A 21,163-nucleotide genomic window follows, 5' to 3' on the forward strand; every position below is an offset into this window, starting at 1 on the left:
AAGAAATCGAAACGGGGCCACGTAGAGACCCCTAACCCTTCATAAAGCTAAGTCACTATATCACAACTTATTCATTTCAGAGTGATGTTCGTTTGACAAAATATAAGAAATAAAGAAAGAACTTTTACACAAGTATTTGAAAAACTGTAACAATCTTTATTTACTTTTGTAACCAACCATGGAGCGTGACCAGCATTGAAACAGTTGCAATGACTGGAAGGCAAACTCTGGTTCATCTCTAGGGGGGTGCGGTCCTTCCTTGAAGAGTTTCACGTTTCTGAGTGACTTATAAATTGTTTATAAGTTTATATTTTTGGCTCACAACTAATGGCAGATTGACACATAAATGACCCTATTCTGCAACACTGCACCTAATTTCTGGGAATGTCCTTGACCCACTCATGCCCCTGCCTCCCTTTTCATTGTGCGCATCATAACATTTAAGTGCACATGTTATAGAATAGGATGCAAGGCAAGTCCGTGTATAACTCCAAATGAGTGCCAATTAACACCAACCGTTGATTGTTAATGGCTCATTTAATTTTTTTGCTCACGGATTTGGGATCCATGCTCATAGTTGCGTGCCCAACTTTGATCAACATATATAGAATCTGTCGGGGTAAATACATTAAATGATTTGGATGTGCTTCCTGGGTGTTGAAAGCGTGCAGTTTTTGATTCTTAGGCATCAAAGTCCTCACACTAACCCTGTTTTACAGAGTTGCTGAATGTTCTGGCTCTTTAGTCAGCCAGACTTGGTTTTTGAGTCTCAATTTATTGTGGTAGTTATACGCCATGCCTTTTCCATGTGAAATTGCCACTACAGGTACCACAATACACTGAAAAGAAGATTTACAAAAAAGGCTGGTGAAGACTTAAGATCTCCCTATAATGGCTGGGTACCCTGGTGATATGCTGGTCCTGGAATTTGCTATTACAGTAATCCACATAAGATGCACAGCTGTAGAAGAGTCCGCCAAGCTTCTTTCTAAATAATCTGTAAAACTGTGACCTTAACTAGTATCAGTACTTTATTGTTCCCTCTCCTCCTTCTTCCCCCAATACCCAGCTCTTTTCTTGTAGAGCATCAACCCCCACAGGTCCCGAAGACCCAAACCAAATTCCAGGCCAACGTACGCTTCCTTTTGGGCTTGAAGCTTTTCAGCACCTCAACCAAGCTGCCTGTTGTCAAGGCCACAGTAGTGACAGAGAAACAAGCCCGAGAGCTGATGCAGAATTCTGGGCCTGAGCGTTGCAGGTGAGCAGTGGTGCGTGTGGCATGAGAGGCGAGGAGTTTTAGCTTCCTGATTCCGAAAGGCAGAGGCATCCAACTCGCACCTGAACTTGTCTGAATTCCCTTCTATGAGGACATTTTCAGAGGCTTGAATAAATTAATATACGGGACTAACTCTTAGTTTTATAAGAACTTCCACAGAGTAAAGATGTTCTGATAACAGAAATCATCACCGTAGCAAGGAGCATAGTGGAGCAATGAGATATTATAGGCAGGATATTCATATAATGAGAAAAGGGACATTCTCAGTAGTTTAAGATTTTACATTCTGCTACAGAATGTATTTTTCCTGTATGCAGAGGATATACTGATAAATACTTGAGCATTATGAGAAGGTATGTTTACAAACTGATATGTCTGAACACCCTGGGTCTCTACAGATGGTCATGCTTCTGATTTGAGGTGCATTATTTCACGAGATCCTTTATTGGAGGAACTTTTATTTCATTTCTCTCTTTTTTTTTTTTTTTCTCTCCCTGTAGTGAAAACATGGGTGACATTGTTAACAATATAGCACAATTGGAACTTAACCCTTCAACTAGGGTCTGTGGAGCAAGTTTCAAGAGCTTGGTGAGTGAAATAAGAAGTTATGTCCACATGAACCAGAGATCAGTTTTCCTCACACATGCTCTGTGCACACTGCCTCACCACAGGCAAGGCAAATCATAGGTTGCATACGCAGGAGTTTCGTCAGCCGTAAGCCTGAAGTCATTATGCCATTGTATAGATCCATGGTGAGGCCCCACCTGGAATACTGTGTGCAATTCTGGAGGCCGCATTACCGTAAGGATGTGCTGAGACTGGAGTCGGTCCAGAGAATGGCCACCCAGATGGTCTTGGGACTCAAGGATCTCCCGTACGAGGAACGGCTGGATAAGTTGCAGTTGTACTCACTCGAGGAACGCAGAGAGAGGGGTGACATGATTGAGACATTCAAGTATCTCACGGGCCGCATCGAGGTGGAAGAAGATATCTTCTTTTTCAAGGGTCCCGTGGCAACAAGGGGGCATCCGTGGAAAATCAGGGGCGGGAAACTGCACGGGGACACTGAAAGGGTGGTTGATCGCTGGAATAGTCTTCCACTTCAGGTTATTGAGGCCAGCAGCGTGCCTGATTTTAAGGCCAAATGGGATAGACACGTGGGATCTATTCACAGAGAAAGGTAGGGGAGGGTCATTGGGGTGGGCAGACTAGATAGGCCGTGTCCCTTATCTGCCGTTTATTTCTATGTTTCTATGTACAAAATGTGCATCTTACCTGTTTGCTCTCTGTCTGTTTCTGTCTTGTTCTGGCATTTACTGCATCTTAATTCTTTCTTCTCACATTCTGTCTGGTTTTTTTTGCACAGCTTCTGAAGAAGATCAAGCGCTGTGAACGGAAGGGCTCCGAGTCTGTGACAGAAGAGAAATGCGCCATCCTGTTCTCCACAGATGTCACTCTCAGTGCCCATGCCCACAATGTTACCCTCCACCTGCAGGTAACCTGGGTTGAAGGAGGGGGGAGGTGTTAGGCAGTATATTTTAAATTTCCTCAAAGCATCTTCTGCCTTTTCTAGTTCCCACTGAAGTGCATTAGGCCATGAGTCCAGCACAGAATAATAAATAAGGTGGCTTGAGCTACACATGTGTGACGGGGGCCTGTACAAAGTGGCAGGTGTGACTCTAGACCAGGGGTAGGCAACTCTGGTCCTCGAGGGCTGGAATCCAGTCGGGTTTTCAGGATTTCCCCAATGAATATGCATGAGATCTATTTTCATGCACTGCTTTCAATGCATATTTATTGGGGAAATCCTGAAAACCCAACTGGATTCTGGCCCTTGAGGACCAGAATTGCCCACCCCTGCTCTAGACAGACTGGATGGACCATGAGGGTCTTTTTCTGCCATCATTTACTGTGTGTTATACTTTCGGCCATCTCAAAGATACATCACATACAGTTTTATTTACTTTGAAGAACTTTCTATACTGTCTTTAACTGATAAATTGCAGGTCAAAGTGGTTTACAAAATTGTTAATATAAAGCATACGAGGAAAAGAATTCTATTTAGCAGATAGGATAGATTAAAACCATTCAGTCTACACCAGGGTTAGGCAATTCTGGTCCTCGAGAGCCGGAGCCAGGTCAGGTTTTCAGGATATCCACAATGAATATACATGAGATAGATTTGCATCTCAAGGAGGCAGTGCATGCAAATCCATCTCATACATATTCATGGTGGAGATCCTGAAAACCTGACCTGGCTCCAGCTCTCGAGGACCGGAATTGCCTATCCCTGGTCTACACAAAAAAGATAACAGAACATAAACATATAATGCCTCTCAACTCCGATTACCCCACACAGGCAATCAGAAAATGCTTGTCCAAAGAGCCAGACCTTAACTGCACTTTTAAAACGTGTAAGGTATTATTCAACTTTAATAGCTACAAGAAGAGAATTCCAGCTTTCAGGAGCCTTAAATGCACTGCAGCTTTTGCTTTCCAGTTGGGCAATACAAGGACTTAACATGAGTTAACAGTTACCAGAGGAGATTTTTTTAAAAATATAGCGCTGTATGTTAACACACGGATGTTTATACTACCTACAGAATAATGCATATGTGAAATTGGTAGAGATATTTGAGTTGAATGGTGCTGGACCTGCCTTGTTGCTTTTGCAGACCTTCTCCCTCCCTCTGGTGGTGATTGTTCATGGGAATCAAGATAACAATGCGAAAGCTACCGTTCTATGGGATAATGCCTTCTCCGAAGTGGTGAGTGACATGAGGATGGGGGAGGGGGCGTGACCCTGGACTGTAAGGGAGAAGGCCTAGTAAATGTAAAGTTTGCCAAATGGTAAAACAAATGCCCCTCTTCCCACCTCAGCTCCAGTGCTCCGTTCAGAAACCTACTCTGTCATGGAAACAGGAAGGAAACAGTTACAACACCTCTATTTGTGGATGGGCACAGGAAATGAAGTAGCAACAATAGCCTCAAATAGGTTAAAATAATCAGGCCCTGAGAATTTGGAGTCTACTAGATGCATGAGGCATACTTGTGAGAGAGAAAAATCCCAGCCAAGAAAAATATATTTTGTAAAAAGATAATGTTTCCTATTGAATGGTGTCAAACAGTTTGAAGTTATAGAGGCTGATAGTGGCCTGATATCTACCTAAAGTTAACTCTGAGCCAGAGCACGGTTTTTAGGTATCCTTGGTCTATTTTCAGCCTTGTGCTCCCCACCAACGCCAGCATTGTGCACCTTTCTTACCAACAGTGGTTCCATCCATCATAGCAGCAACTGGCCAAAATACCCTTCTTTCTCTCTTCCCTCTTGTTCTATCCAAAATTGCCTTCTGTTGGTTCTTGATATGGACAGCAAAAGTACACAAGATGAACAATGGATTTCAAGAGTAGTCTGGGGGTGGGTATGCACAATTACATATCCTATATAGGTTGAAATTGATGCTTCTACCTGTACATTTTCATTCTGTGGTTCAGGTATTGTTATTAACTAGACTTGACTATTGTTACATGCTTTATCTTGGATTGACAAGATGGAGGTGCACAAGCTGGAGGTGCAAACCCTTGCAGCTATTAATGAACTCAGATGCAAGATTGAGTATGGGTATCCCCAGGACAGAACATGTTACTCCAGTTTTGAAGTCTTTACATTGGTTGCCTGTACAGTAGCGGATATGTTATAAGGTGTTGTCGGTTGTTCACCAAGAATTATATTCTTCTTCTTCATATTTTTGAAATTTATGGGAGATTTATTGACTAGTGAGAAATTTGAGATCTAAGGAAGAAATGTAATTGATTAGTCTGAAGGAAGAAGGGATTCATTATGTCAGATCAAAGATGGCTATGTTCTCTACAGCTTGAAAGAAACTTTGGAACTCCCTTCCTGGTGTTCTGAGAGTAGGTAGGGATCAAATGTCATTTTAAAACTCTTGAAAATGCAACTATTTGAATATAATGCAAATGCTCAAGATAAACAACCTTGCAATCAAATAATAAATTAATTACATACCCCCTCCCACCCACTCATCCTGGATGTGCAGAATCAAAGGGCAAAACTAATAATCAATTCTTACAAAATTTTGTTAATGGGTCCCAAATTTCCTTGAACTTCTTATAATGCTCATACGTTCAAACTAATAAGTTTGGCACAATGTTTCCCACCAAAAACTATAGTTTAACCTGTCCCAATTTTTCCAATTCTTTGTAATAAGCTGTATGGTGACTCCTGTCATGATGAGAAATAATTTATTGTTATGTGAAGTTATTGGACTCTTGGGCATTAATAATGTACCAAACAGCACTGCATAATATGTCAATGCCAATGGAACTTCCAATATCCTATTGATTTGATCCCATATGGATTGCCAAAATTTAAGTATCAGGGGACAGAGAAGAGCAGATGATCCAATGTCCCTATATCCAGATGACAATGCCAACATCTATTAGACTTAGAACTTTGCAACCGAACAGGGGTCCAAAAAATTATATATAACAAAAATAACCAGGTTTGTCTCATAGATGCTGATTCTGTACATCTCATCTTCCAAGTCCAAATCCGTGCTGCTTTGTTTCAATGCTCCAAATGTCTTGTTTTGGTGTTTTATTCAGATGCTCAGATATTAATTTATACTACTTGGCTGCCTGATGCCCTAGCAAATCTGTCTATAAGCACAGGCTCGGCAAGCTATACTGAGTTTTTAAATTGTGCCAATCAGGGAACCCCTTCTGAATGGCTTGCTTCAACTGCAACCACTTAAATGCTTGAGACTTTGAAATACCAAATGATTGTTGCAGTCGTGAAAAGTCAAGCAGCTTCCCATCTGATGACACATCATTCAATGTGCATATGCCTGCCTGCAGCCACTGCTTCCAGAGGATCTTAGACTTGTCAATTTGAATCTTGGAGTTTAACCATAAGGACTGACATGTGAATTGATGAATTGGAATAGGTATTATGTTATTAATAAATTTTAATATCTGCCATGTAGATCAGTGTTCTTCAACCACTAGTCCATGGACCAGTGCCGGTCCACAGAAATTTTCTTCCGGTATACAGGGCCAGCACGTACATCAGGCCCAAAACAGTGTTCTTCAACCGCCGGTCCACGGTGCGATCGATACGGCGTTATCTTCGAGCCTAGCTCCCTCTTCCTAACTGATTCAGTGCACAAAACCACGGGCAGTGGCTCCTATGGGCATCCTGCGCCTGAACCGGAAGCCTTCTCTCTGACATTGCAACGTCAGAGGGAAGGCTTCCAGATGAGGCAAGGGACATACAAGGTGCAATTAGTACTATTATAGGGGCGGCGTCTGGGGTGGACATTGGGTAGAGATGGGCAGGGTCTGGCCCATGACTTAGCCCAATGTTCTTCAACCACCGGTCCACGGACCGATGCCGGTCCACAGAATAATTTTTTTATTTCTGCCATAGGTATAAAAAGGTTGAAAAACACTGATATAGATAATAAAATTCTATTGTCCTTATAAATCCTTGGTAACTTGATACTTAAAATGTGACACAATCTCAATGGCGACAGGAGTTGCCATTCTAAGGGCTCCTTTAAGGTGCCCTAGCGGTTTTAGCACACACTACAATGCCGCGTGTGCTAAACTCTAATGCCCCCATAGAGCTTGCGTTAGTATTTCTCGTTTAGGGCGTGGTTTGCACACGCTAATCTTGAGCTTGCGCTAAAAACGCTAGCGCACTTTAGTAAAAGGAGCCCTAAGTAAAGCCAGTCAGGGAGATGTTCCATGTGCTCAGGAAGGATCCAATACATACCCTGACACATTATAAAAGCTTGATGGTATCTATAAAAATTGAGAAAATTTACCCCACCCTCCGCAATTGGTTTTTGTAAAGCAATTTGAGCAGTTTTACCCAGCCAAATAAATTTCCTGAGAATACCATTCGATTTTTTATAGAAGGACCCCTGAAAATAAATCGGCAACATGCTCATTTGGTAACAAATTACAGGCAAAATCATCATTTTTACAGTTTGGACTCTCCCCCACCAAGAAAGATGTAATGGGTTCCAGTGCTCACAGATTTCTTTGACTTTCAGCAATAAAGATTTTTCATTTACTGTCACTGTGTCTTCCAATGTTTTCTGAATCATAATACCTAAATATTTTATACCCTCTTCTTTCCAAAGGAAAGGGAATGAATCAAATAGTTCTTTTGTACAATGTACATTTAGCGGAAGAACCTTTGATTTGCTCCAATTTATTTTGTATCCAGAGAATTTACCAGATCGGTCTATCAATTCCAGTAAATGCGGAATGGTGGATTCAGGATTTTTCAAATGAAGCAAGATATCATCTGCATAAGCAGAGATCTTTTATTCCCGACCTGCTTAAGGAATCCCCTCCTTTGCCTGCTGTATAGCCAGTAACAAGGGTTCTAGAACAATATCAAAAAGCAAAGGAGACAAGGGACATCCTTGTCTAACTCCCCTTCCCAGATAAAAACGTTCAGAAAATGTATTATTAATATATAGCCTTGCAGAAGGGGAACTATACAAGGTTTGAATCATTTGAATAAATCCGGATCCTTTACCAAACCAATCCATTACTTGATAAATGAAAGTCCATTCCACACGATCAAAGGCCTTTTCTGCGTCCATTGTAACAGAGAAGGCCAGATCATCCATTGTTTTCGCTAAATTTAACATATGTAAAGCTAATCTGGTATTATTTGAGGAATGTCTCTGAGTAATGAACTCTGGTGCATACCGATCAGTTTTAAAACGTCCAGATAAAGAAAGCTAAGTTACTATTAATTTACTACATAAAGATATATTGAATTTAAGAATTTAAGAATATTTAATCTAAGAGAAATAGCGAAAGCAAGACCAATGAGGAGACTAACTACCTTAAACCATGCAAACAAAATGAAAGAAAATGAATAATACCATGAATATATAGAAGACTAATTGTGAGATACTGAGATATACCAGAAGATATGTTTCAAAAAATTATTTTAAAAAAACTTTTCTCTCCTTATATGAAAATCAATGAGGATCTATATCTTTTGTTATGAATGAGTCTTAATGAGAACCTCATGAAAATTGAACTATAAGATTAAGATTGCCTGTAATACTTATAAGATACCTATTACGATTAAGCCATATTTTGAGTATCAAGTTGCCCCGAATCTACAAGGACAGTAGTATTCTTTGTGCCACCTGGAAAACATTAAAATTCATTAACAATTTAACATCTATACCAGTACAACAATCCACGTGTCAATCCTTATGCTTGAACTCCAAGATTCAAATAAGCGAATCTAAGATCCTCTGGAAGCACTGGCTGCAGGCAGGTATATGTACTTTAGATGATGTGGTATCAAATGGGGAAATGCTTGATTTTTCACAACTGCAACAAGCATATAAGTGGTTGCAATTGAAGCAGGCCATTCAGAAGGGGTTCCCTGATTGGCGGAATTTAAATAATCAGTATAGCTTGCTGGGCCTATGCTTCCAGACAGGTTTGCTAGGGCATCAGCCAGCCAAGTGATATAAATTAATATCAGAATACTTGAATAAAAAAACAAGCCTAAGGGACATTTGGAGCATTGAGACAAAGCAACCTATTTCTGCTACTCAATGGCCACGGATTTGGACTTGGAGGCTAAGATGTACAGCGTCAGCATCTATGAGACAAACTTGTTTTTTTTCTGTTATATAGGATTTTTTGGACCCCCAGTTCATTTGCAGAAGTTAGATACTTCAAAATCTAATAGATGCTGGCACTGTCATCTTGAAATAAGGATACTGGAGCATCTGTTGTTCTATTGTCCCTTGATACTCAATTTTTGGAAGTCTATATGGAGTAAAATCAATATGATATTGGAAGCTTAAATTCCATTGTCATACAACATAGTATTATTTGGGACTGTTAAAACCTGACTCCAATTAATGCAAGTAAAAATAGATTACTTTTAATTATGACATGAGTGGCTATGCAGCTAATTACAAAAAACTGGAAAAATTGGGATAGACCAAATTATATCTTTTGGTGGGAAACCCTATGCTAAGTTTATAAATATGAGCGAATGCACTTGGAACAATTGGGCCACTATAACAAAATTAAAGAGATTTGGGGTCCATTAGCAAAGTTTGTAAAGAATTGATCTCTAGTATAAACCTCTGATTTCTGAATAAATTTATACACATCCAGGGATGGGAGGGAACAGGGGGTGATATGTAATTATATTATTATTTGTTAGATATAAGTGCTGATTATTGTATCATTTGTTCATATGTTCTATTGCACTTTATGTTTGTTTTTGAAACTAATAAAGATTTATAAAATCCAGAAAAAAAACAAACCTGATTTAAATCACTAGTCAGAGAGACTTGATTTAAATCATCCCTGTGACATTATGAATAGATTAGTGGAATTCATTTACTAAAACAATTTAAACATTGCATGAATATACAGTTAAAAAATAATCCTTATTTCATGATGAATAACTGTTGGACTACAGTGTATCTTAAACAGAAACTAATCTTTAGATAAATTTTTCCTCAAAAAAGCATTTTATTTTAAAAAATCCAATTTAAAATATGTGATTTAAATAAAATAATCCAATTTTAAATCATGAAAATCTGATTTTTTTAAAATTAATCATTGATTTTTATCCACCCTGATATTGGTACAGGTAATCCCTGTGAAATATTTTTAATATTGACTCCATATAGATTAAGAATTAGGGGTTTGATATTCAAAGTGATTTAAAACAGCCAGGAGAGACTCCAGGCTGTTTAAATCACTTGTCTGGGCTAACTGTGCATATTCAGTGGCACTTAACTGGATAGTGCTTCTGAATATTTGCAGTTAGTGCCTAAGTGGAGTCAGCACTTACACGGTTATGTGCCGATACTCAACACTTTACCGCATCAGGTAACTGCGTAACACGTAATCTTGTCTTTTTGTGGTTCACCTTACAGCAGTGGTCTCAAACTCAAACCCTTTGCAGGGCCACATTTTGGATTTGACGGTACTTGGAGGGCCTCAGAAAAAATAGTTAATGTCTTATTAAAGAAGTGACAATTTTGCATGGGGTAAAACTTTATAGTTTATAAATCTTTCCTTTTGGCTAAGTCTTAAAAATAATATTGTCATTTATAGCCAAAGAGACATATGATCAAGAAACTTTTATTTTACTTTTGTGATTATGATAAACATACCGAGGGCCTCAAAATAGTACCTGGCGGGCCGCAAGTTTGAGACCACTGCCTTACAGTATGTGCTTAAAGTGCAGAATATTGGATTTAAATGCAAATGTGTTGTCCAGGTATCAACATAGAATATCCAGTTATACGTGGTCGGCTGTGGCCCGGCATTAAATACCTGGCAATAAAGCCAATGGGGGCTAAAAAAACACTGACAGCTGTTGGCTGAATATTTATTCCTATAGGTTTTTCCCTAGCCAAAGGCTTTTAATTCTTCCCCTGGTTTCACAGGAGAGGTGAAGCTTGATGCATCTGATGGAAAACAGGCTGTGTGTGTGTGTGTGTGGGGGGGGGATGAAAGCCTTTGTTTATATAAGTAATTGTGCGTCAAGGATGTGTTGGCCTATGAGAGAGATCCCAGAAAAGCCTCAAAGCCTGAGCTTTAACAGTCTCTCTGCTGCTTGATACTAGGAACGAACCCCCTTCGTGGTGGCAGATCTGGTTCCCTGGCCCAGGATGTGTGAGATGCTGAACCTGAGGTTTGTCTCAGAGGTGCAGACCAGCCATGGTCTGAAAAGGGACCATTTCTTCTTCCTGGCTCAGAAGATCTTCAATGACAATACTTCCACAGCAGAGGACTTCCAGGAGCGCTGCGTATCCTGGGCCCAGTTCAATAAGGTAATGAGCTACTCCAGTATCAGTGATCTGACTTTCTTTGTTGGCATCCACCTGAGCAGGAGTCATATACATTGCCTTGTGCAGAGATCACTGTTAGTGTATCAAGTGTGGCTTTCTCTAATGTAAGTTGAGAAAACAGTGTGTATTACTGATAAGCTAGCATCCTGTGAGATGTCTTTCCTACATTTTAAGTGGAACCTTAAACTCTGCAAATTATACTAGGAGTATCTGTGATTGCTCCTAGGCTTGGGCACCTTAGATAGAATTGGGTTAGGTGCTTAGGAATATTACAATCTTGAGATTTCCATGCAACCTAATTGGTTAATGAGTTGTTAATGAGCAATAATTGGCTGCTAACAACCAATTATTGACTTTAATTGGCACCAGTTAGAATTTGTGGCCTAGATGCACTAAACGGAGTTTTTAAGACTGCGGTCCAATTTTTGGCCGATTCCAAAAGAGCGACCAATGCTCAAACAAGTTTACATGCAAATGATCTGAGTGGAGGTTGTTCGTAATTACTGTCCAATCCCGCCAATGAATTGCTGGGAGACGGATTCTCACACATTCACAGAGCTGGCAGAGTAAGCCCGAACAGCTGAGAGGCAGGGGAAGCCCTAAAGCAGCCGAACTGCCACTCAGCTATTTGAGGCAGTAAACTTTTTTTTTCTTTTCTTTTTTTATGGACACAGATGTTATGCGTGTTACCCATGTGCAATATTTGTCCCCATTTTTTTTTTTTAAAGTTGTGCCCCCCTTTCCCCAATGACAACCATGGATCCCTGAACTCCACGACGATGACTACTGCCCCCGCGAGAGACAGGAGGGATGCCCACTCCCTCCTGCCAGTCAAATGCCCACCCCCCCCCCCCCCCCCAACGGAAGTGAAAATGGCAGGATACAGAAGGAGGAGCCTAAGGCCTGATTGACTCAGATGCCTTAGGCCACTCCCCGTGCATCACATGATGCACTGGAGAGGGGAAGGCCTGCCATTTTGGACTGGCGGGCCTCAGAGCAGGAGGGATCGAGTAGGAAGGAATGGGCAGCCCGCCTACCTTTTTATGGCAGGGGATGGTTCGGGGGGAGGTTACCTGATGTGGGAGGGACCTCCATTGGCAGGAGGAAGTGGGCAACCCTCCTGCCATTTTTGCTCCTGTGGGGGGGGTTCACCTGGCAGGAGGGAGTGGGCATCCCTCCAGTCTCTCGAGGGGGTGGCCATCATCATTGGGGGGGGGTGACGGCTTTGGTTGGGGGGCTGGCTCGGTTCACATGTTTTTAGGTTTGTTTTTTTTAACAGCAGATACAGCATCTGTGCCCATTAAAAAATTATAAGCAACCGGTGTTTTTTCCGAATCACTAAAAGTCTTTGCTTTTTTTTATGCATTGCGAATTGATGTTAATGCATCAGTCGCTTAGCTAGTTTGCATGGCGTTATAATATTTAAAGAACTTATTTGCATAGCTGAGTTGGAAAAAAGAGCAATTGGGCAAAAAAATATACTTTGATCCGTTTTGTGTTGGCAAATTCTATCATCGCTAAAGCAGTTAAAACTGGTTTAGCAGTGATCGCTGACTTTAGTACATCTAGCTCTGTGCGTTCATCTGGCTGTATGTTATTCTGTAACACAAGGCATCCAACTCCCACTGTGCACAACTCAAAAGGGGAATGGCCTTGGGGGGCATGGACTCTTTGGGAGTGTTCTGCCAACTTGCATTGTTGAAGAATATTGAATCTCCATGCCCAACATGGTACCAGTGTTTTCACTGAGTTTTGACAGGTGCAAGTCTAGTGCCCAGAGTTAAGAAACAACAAGAAAGTTGACCCTGATCCCTGCACACAAGGGGACGCCACCAGAAACAAAAGACTTGTGGAGAGTTGATGTCCAAGATGAAGGCTTTATTTGAACAAATAGATAATTCACATAAAAATGTCTAGGGCCTGAACCACTGGAAACATATGGACTAGTGTTGCCCGATTTCTGATTCAAATCAATTCACCAATTCACTTCGGGTGAATCGATTCAAATCGATTCTTTTTTTTTTTTTTTTTAATTTACCTGGCCGATTCGGTGACCAACCCTCCTCCCCCCAACCAGTCTAGACACTTGTTTGCCCTGACAAACTGCCTCTTCTTTGCTGCCCAAGGATGCAATCCCAACAGCCCCACAGAACTAGACAGTGAGACCCTATCTAGCTTCTTCCAAAACAAAATTGACACCATTGTCCCCCTTCGACCTGCTCTCCTCAAGGTCCGACTAACCCAGCATCCAGATCACTATCCCAACTCCCCCCAGCCACACACACTGAACTTCTCGAAACTCTGAAGGAGCTCAAACCCTCCAGCACTATCCTAGATCCTTGCCCTTCCAGCCTTCTCCTATCCACCGCCGACGCATTAGCTGAATCTCACCTCCCCATCTTAAACACCTCCCTGGCAACTGGTAAGGCCCCACTCAGTTGGTAAAACGGCTATTATCAAACCAACTCTCAAGAAAACTACTTTTGACCCAAACGACCTGAACAACTACTGCCCAGTCTCCAACCTCCCATTTGTATCCAAAATCCTAGAAAGAACAGTACTCCATCAGCTACTCCCATTCATAGAAGAACAAAACGCCCTTTCCCCTTTTCAATCTGGTCACAGCACAGAAGCAGTTCTTCTAGACATCATCGATGACAGGTAGTGATGCCCTGCTAGTACTGCTAGACCTAAGTGCTGCCTTTGACACTATTGACCACCAACTCCTACTGCACAGGCTCACTGAGCTAGGAATTAAGGACTCTGCACTTCAGTGGTTCACTTCCTTCCTTCAACAGGGAACTCAATCAGTACTACTAGGCCAAAACAGATCAGAACCCAAACCCATCAAATATGGAGCCATCCAGTACCACCCCAAGGCTGCGCACTTGGTCTTTTGCAAACAAGAGTGTGGAATCCCAAGATAGTATTGGGCAGGTGAAATTAGTGTTCTTCTTTCTGATCCATAGAAGTTCAGTTTTGGCAGCATTCAGCTGGAGTTTGTTGTCTGTGTCATCCAATTCTTCATGTCGGTGATGCAGTGTTGAAGGTTGGTGAGTTGGGTAGATCGATCTTTACCTAGCGGGAGGAGAAGCTGAATGTCGTCCGCATAGGAGTGGGTTTTAATGTTGTATTTTTGGGCGATATTGATAACTGGTCTGATGTATAGGTTGAAGAGGAGTGGGGACTCCTCTTCAACCTATACATCAGACCAGTTATCAATATCGCCCCAAAATACAACATTAAAACCCACTCCTATGCGGACGACATTCAGCTTCTCCTCCCGCTAGGTAAAGATCGATCTACCCAACTCACCAACCTTCAACACTGCATCACCGACATGAAGAATTGGATGACACAGACAACAAACTCCAGCTGAATGCTGCCAAAACTGAACTTCTATGGATCAGAAAGAAGAACACTAATTTCACCTGCCCAATACTATCTTGGGATTCCACACTCTTGTTTGCAAAAGACCAAGTGCGCAGCCTTGGGGTGGTACTGGATGGCCCTTTCAATTCATATCTCACAAGTGGTCTCTATCTCCTTCTACTATCTGCGTCAGCTAAATAGGATCAAACATATATCACTAAACCTGACCTAGCCCAACTCCTCTACGCCTATGCACTCTCCAGAATGGACTATTGTAACTCCATCTTCAGTGGAATCACTGTCAAAGAACTCAAGCACCTCCAGCAAGTCTAGAACTCTGTGATTCGCCTCCTACACGACCTGGATTACCACAACCCCATCTTCCCAGCCCTCCCCAGCCATGCAGAACATTGGCTTCCAGTTAACAATTCTGTGTGTTCAAAGCCAAGAGATTCCACCTTATCACCCTTGCCTACATCACATCCAAACTCCCTCAATACACTCCTGCCCACTCTGCGCTGAAGCAGAGAAACTACTATACATCCCTCCAGGAAGATCCCTCCAAATGGAAATAGCTCATAAACGCTCATACAGCCCCTTCATCCCCCGTCTTTGGAACCAATTGCCTGCCCAGATAAGATCACAAGACTCGATGACCTTTCAGAAAACGCTGATGACCCATCTCTTCAATTGAACAGTGCTAATGAACTACCTCCTCCTAGCTCCCCTTCCTTCTCCTTCTCTCCTCCCTCTCCTGTTCCCTGCTCCCCTTCCTCTAATGCCTTGCTCCCCTCCGCTCCCCCCATTTCTGCCCTCCTCTTTCATCCTCCCTTTCCTTTCTCCCCTTGCTCCCTCTCTCCTTCTCTCTCTACATCCCCTTACCTGCCTTTTCTTCAAATGCCTATAATTTTTTTGTCCTGTAACTTTACTGTGAATGTCAGTTGTAACCCATTCTGAATTCCTAGGAGAACGGGATAGAAATCTAAATAAATAAATATCTCTGTGCGTTGGTTGTGCGTGTGTGATTTTATTTCCCCTAACGCGCGTTATGCATATAAATGGCACACGGATATCAGAATTATTTTAACTTTGAAGCAAATTAAGCGGTGCACTTCCAAATAAATCATCAGGGTTCTCCAAAGCGTGCACTTGCACAGAAAATATTTTCCAGCTTTGCCTTTCATAAAAGAAGTATGGAAAATGCATTCTGATTTCCTTCCAGAGTGTGGTGTATACACAGAACAGGTGCTGAGCTGAGCTCCCCTCCCTTGTCTCCCACTGTCATTAAGGACATCTGCTCTCACGATCCTCAGCACCCCAAAGCTTAGCCCCTGCCAGTCAAGGAAAGCTCTGGCTGCAGGGAAAGTTGCTAGCAAAGTGTTTTTCCCCTTTGGTCTTCGGTTGTTTTGTCGGCGATCAGCGCTGCCCTGCACTCCCTCTGTGCCAGGAGCCCGATCCAAGGAGGGGGGGAGGGAACTGAGCCAGGGGTTTGGCCTCCTCAGTGGGTTGATCAAAAAAACACATTCCCGATATTTTGTCTTGATTCGACTAGGTTGAACTGCACTAACTTCACTGCCCCCTCCCCCAACGGATGAAATCCGACCTAAGGAAAAGCCGATTCAGAAAATCACACAGATTTTTTGGTTTGTGCAGTTCATTAATAGAAACTTATTATATTGTGTTGGGTTCATAGTCATTCGCGCGCGGGACTTCAGCGCGCTGACATTGCAGCGCAGACAATTCGGCGCAAGACCCCAGCGCGCCACCTAAAAAGTTACTTTTAAAGAGCTCCGATGTGGGGTTGTTTACTTCATACTCTTCGCGCTGCCGTTGAGGGGGTTGGAACCCTCCATTATAGAGTAAACTTAACTTTTTCCTGATTTTTTTTAGGAAAAAGTTAAGTTTTCTCTATAATGTGGGGGGTTGCACCCCCCACACCCCCCCCAAAACCAGCGCAAGGAGTATGAAGTAAAGTGGGGGGATTCCCCCTCATACCCCCAGTCGGAGCTCTTTAAAAGTAACTTTTTAGGCGGCGCGCTGAGATCTTGCTCCGAATTATCTGCGCTGCAAAGTCGTCGCGCCGAAGTCTCACGCGCTTTTGTCCTGTCGCCAGAAAATGAGTTTTGGGCGACCCAAAGAGCTAGTAATAACATCTTGGAATCTAGTAGTCCTGAACTGAAGGCATAGAACAACATTTCTATTTGCCCCTTCTTTCTAACTGGATTTAATTGGGCACTTGCAAGAGGAGAGCCCATTTGAACTTTTTAAATTTGGAGCTATAGGAAGCCTCTAGAGATGAGATGGTTTTGAAACACCTTGCATTCAGTTGACAGTGACCAACAGGACCAAGGCTAGATCAACCTATGGACTAGGTAAGGAACTGGTGATAAAAGGGTGTAAAAACCCAGTCTGGTCTACCTTCAAAGGAATAGATGTCAGACTGGGATTTTGGTACCCTTTTATTACTACAACCTGAGCAGGTGCCTCACCTGGTTCAGCAGGAGATGAGGACTTGAGATGAAGAGATGCTAGATGGGGAGGATTGCTGGAGAAGAGGGCACCAATGCAAAAAGTTGGTTCAGAATGCCCTGCTTATTTATGTTGGTATGTATGTAGGGTTGAGTCAGCCCTGCTTATGTATGTTCTTCTGTAAACCGCTTAGACATAACACCTGCCAGAGCTGGTGTTAGACCGCCAACGTGAGCTAGGATTTAACAGAGAGAGGAAAAGTCTTTTTTGTTTGTTTATTTTGTTTACACCACAGGACCAGTGTGGGTAGGAGAGGGCAAAGGGGGTGAAGAGGCTATAAAATAAACCCACCAGGATGTTTGAAAAAAAAAAAACAAAAAACAACAACACCCAATTGGGCAGGAAAATCGAATCAAAAAATCGATTCAATAGGCTGAATTGAATCAAATTTTTTTTTACTGAATCAGGCAGCACTAATATGAACCCAAAATGGTCCGTGTTTCAACACTATTGTCTTCCTCAGGGGTCCCTATAGGTCCTATAAGCAGGTTTGTGGATTAAATAATAAAATTGAAAACTCCTGCGCTGATGCATCGAGTACATCTCACCATCGCAGGAATTTTCGTTTTTATTATTTAATCCACAAGCCTGTTTATAAAACCTATAGGGATGCTTGAAGAAGACAATAGTGTCGAAACATGGACCGTGTTGGGTCCATATGTTTCCAGTGATTCAGGGCCTAGACATTTTTATGTGGATTATCTATTTGTTCAAATAAAGCCTTCATCTTGGACATCAACTCTCCACAAGTCTTTTGTTTCTGGTTGCGGCCCAAAGATAAGATGCAGGAATCTGTGCTAAGCGTACTTCTATAAAGGGTTCACATCCTTTATAGAATCACACAGCACCATTCTTTTCTGGTACCTCATTTTTTGAGTGCCATGTATAGCAGCCAGCCCTTAGGGAGTATTTAGGGGGCTATTCTATAACAGAACCTGGGCACCTAGGTTCCATTATTTAAGAGAAATATAATCCCGTATTGACTTACACCAGCCATAGAGCTGGCATGAATTCAGGTGCCTGAATGTGGCTGGCCAAAAGACTAATTCAATAGGTCCCAAAGACAAGACAGTTAAATGATAACTTATTGTGGGATATCAGAATGACCTTTCAAGCATATGAGTAAGCTTGTCAGGTCTGTCACTCCTCATTCATCCCTCGTTATCTTAATTTTCTTGTTTTTTTATTTTAATTGCATATATCTTATTTTTTAATATTTTCTTTTATCATTTTATCATTATATATAAATATAAGTATGCGATGAACAAATGCTGGAAGCATGATCTAGCACTTTTAAAAGCTAAGTGACCTAAAAATACTTATATTTATATATAATGATAAAATGATAAAAGAAAATATTAAAAAATAAGATATATGCAATTAAAATCAAAAAACAAGAAAATTAAGATATCGAGGGATGAATGAGGAGTGACAGACCTGACAAGCTTACTCATATGCTTGAAAGGTCATTCTGATATCCCACAATAAGTTATTTAACTGTCTTGTCTTTGGGACCTACTGAATTAGTCTTTTGGACAGTTTTGATTTTTGTTTGAATTTATTCACTTTAATGGTTTGAAGTGAATGTGGCTGAAACATATGTAATTAATTGGGCCGTTCCATGTCAAGTGGTCTAGGCCTCCTCACTTGACCATCTCAGAAGTTGATAAAAATTTTATTGGAAGTACAATAGGACATGCAATGAATATGTGCAAAGTCTTAGAGCAAGATGTCAACTTCTTCCAAAGTTAGGGGCCTCGTTACTGGGGCCTTTTTCTTTCGTTCCATGGAAGATAGTGAAAAAACGTCAACTTTTGATTCAGGGTGTGAAAAGGATAGCTGCTTGACCAAGCTAAAAGGTCATATTTATAGTACAACTTTTTGTGCTGAATCCAAATATACCATTCGGATCATTGGTGCATGCTTTGGTGTATGACTGGGGGACCATAAAGATGGTGAAAAAGTTTGTCGTGGAAATGCACACGCAGATATTTAACCCAACATAGCTCCTGAACAGAAAGTATAATAGGGGTCAAATTTTTAGGAAATGGAAGAGATTATGGCCAGTTACTGCCCCATAAACATTTAGGCACATTGTGCTTTTCTTTTATGAGATAAAATCCTATATAATAAAAGACTAAGCGCACATGCGCACTTAGGATTTCGTGTTCCCTGCCGCTGTGGTGTGTGATCCATGGCCACCAATCCGGCAGCAGGGAACATTCTGGCCACTCCCCTCCTCCCGCCCTCACTTACCATGGAAGCCAGGCAAGCTCTCTCCCTGCCCGCGTCCTCAGCAGGGAACACACCTCCCGCCCTAACTCGCTGCTGCTGCTGATCCTCCTCTAAAGAGCAGCCTGCGATGGTGGACGGCTTTAGCGAACCTCGCAGGCCGCTCTCCAACCTCGGTAGCACGTTCCCTCTGATGCACGGGGATCGCGTCAGAGGGAATGTGCTACCGAGTTGGAGAGCTTCCTGCGAGGTTCACTAAAGCCAGCCACCATCGCAGGCTGCTCTTTACAGGAGGATCAGCCACCACAGGGATCGTGAGAGGAGCCGCCGGTACTTTGAAACTTGAAAAAAATCCTTCAGCCGCAGAAGGCCAGCCTGCGGGAAGGGAAGGGGGAGGGGCCGAACGGAGCAGGACAGCTCACGGTAAGAGAAGGGAATGGGGGGTGGGGGAAAATGCTGCTACTGCTTCAGCAGGGACCTGGAGGGGAAGGGAAATACCGCTGCTACTTTTGCAAAGGAAAGTGTGTGGGGGGGGGAGAGAAGGGAATGGGGGGTGGGGGAAAAATGCTTCTGCAAAGGAAAGTGGGAGGGGGGGAGAGAGACAGAAAGAAATACAGACAGACAAAGGAGGCCAGGGAGAGAGACAAACAGAAATAAAGACAGACAGGGGACCAGAAAGACAGACAGACAAAGGGTGCCAGGGAGAGAGAGAGAAAAATAGCAGGAGGGAGAGAGACAGGAAGAAAGAGACAGGAGCAGGGAGAGAGACATAAATAAAGAAAGACAGACAGGCATATATTCTAGCACCCGTTAATGTAACGGGCTTAAACACTAGTCTTTAATAAGATTGTTGAAAAAAATGGTATGCAAATTTTTTACCCATATTTAATGCCACATATCACAACTGTACATCCTCCAATCTCTTTCTTTCTTCCACCATTTGAAAGAGCAATTTTTTGGCTACACAAAACTCACCAAGACACATTTTTGACTTGCTATTCCTAATAGCTTAAAATAGGCCTGAAAGTACACCGAGGTTTCAACCTGCATTTAATGTTAAAATATGTTGGAGATGTAGACAGGCACTGGAATAATGAGAGAAACTTTGAATTGGAAATTTGTGTCTTTTTAATAACTGTACATTTTTATTAGGACAGAAAATTAAGTGATCAAAGAGCAGTATGGTGAGGAAAGAGTAATAATTTCAAAGACAAATCGTGCTTCGCAGTCACTTCAGATGCTGCTCATCATGCAGCTTGCCTGAGTACAATGCCTTGAATTTGTCATGAATAGCTGTATTGCCTTCCTGTTGAGGCTATCATTAGTGCTTCAAGAACCATATGTTCCTCTGAAACCCACACAGTATCTTTTTAATTGGGCCAATGAAAGGATCAAGCAGAGCCTTGTGGATATTAATTTTGAATCATAAGATTATTTTGACTATATTAACTTGTAGACCAAAGCACATTGACATCTAATAAGTTCACCAGTTAGGTTTTGGGCCATGAGCTACTAGGTCACTAAATTTGATTACAATTGGAAACGTGCAGCTAGGAACCTTTATTGAACTTGCTATGAAACACCAATAACTAAATGTCCATGTGAAAGCAATGGATGTCGTATCCTGAGTTAGCATGGCAAGCACAACAAGCTTAGCTGCACTACGCAATTTCACACCTCTAGCTCGTTTCCATATTATACAATAGGATGCCAAAAATGCCATTTTTTACCACTGCATGTATATAGAAACATAGAAAGATGACGGCAGATAAGGGCTACAGCCCATCAAGTCTGCCCACACCATTGACCCCCTTTTAAGTCTACTGGCCCCCTTAACTCTACTGACCTGCTCTATTAAGTCTAT

At 42.0% G+C, this 21,163-nt stretch overlaps 1 protein-coding gene across 4 annotated transcripts in view; it reads left to right on the forward strand.

Annotated features, from left to right (window-relative positions):
• Nucleotides 1-21,163, forward strand: part of STAT6 (signal transducer and activator of transcription 6) — a 140,431-nt gene that overhangs the window by 72,580 nt on the left and 46,688 nt on the right. For all 4 annotated transcript variants that reach the window (XM_033937410.1, XM_033937406.1, XM_033937407.1 and 1 more), the window contains exons 8-12: nucleotides 1,070-1,258; nucleotides 1,777-1,864; nucleotides 2,643-2,771; nucleotides 3,952-4,044; nucleotides 10,942-11,148. In XM_033937410.1, the coding sequence (XP_033793301.1) occupies nucleotides 1,070-1,258; nucleotides 1,777-1,864; nucleotides 2,643-2,771; nucleotides 3,952-4,044; nucleotides 10,942-11,148 (706 nt within the window). The remainder of the gene's footprint in view (nucleotides 1-1,069; nucleotides 1,259-1,776; nucleotides 1,865-2,642; nucleotides 2,772-3,951; nucleotides 4,045-10,941; nucleotides 11,149-21,163) is intronic.

This window comes from Geotrypetes seraphini, chromosome 3 (assembly GCF_902459505.1).
Source record: "Geotrypetes seraphini chromosome 3, aGeoSer1.1, whole genome shotgun sequence".
Lineage (NCBI taxonomy): Eukaryota > Metazoa > Chordata > Amphibia > Gymnophiona > Dermophiidae > Geotrypetes > Geotrypetes seraphini.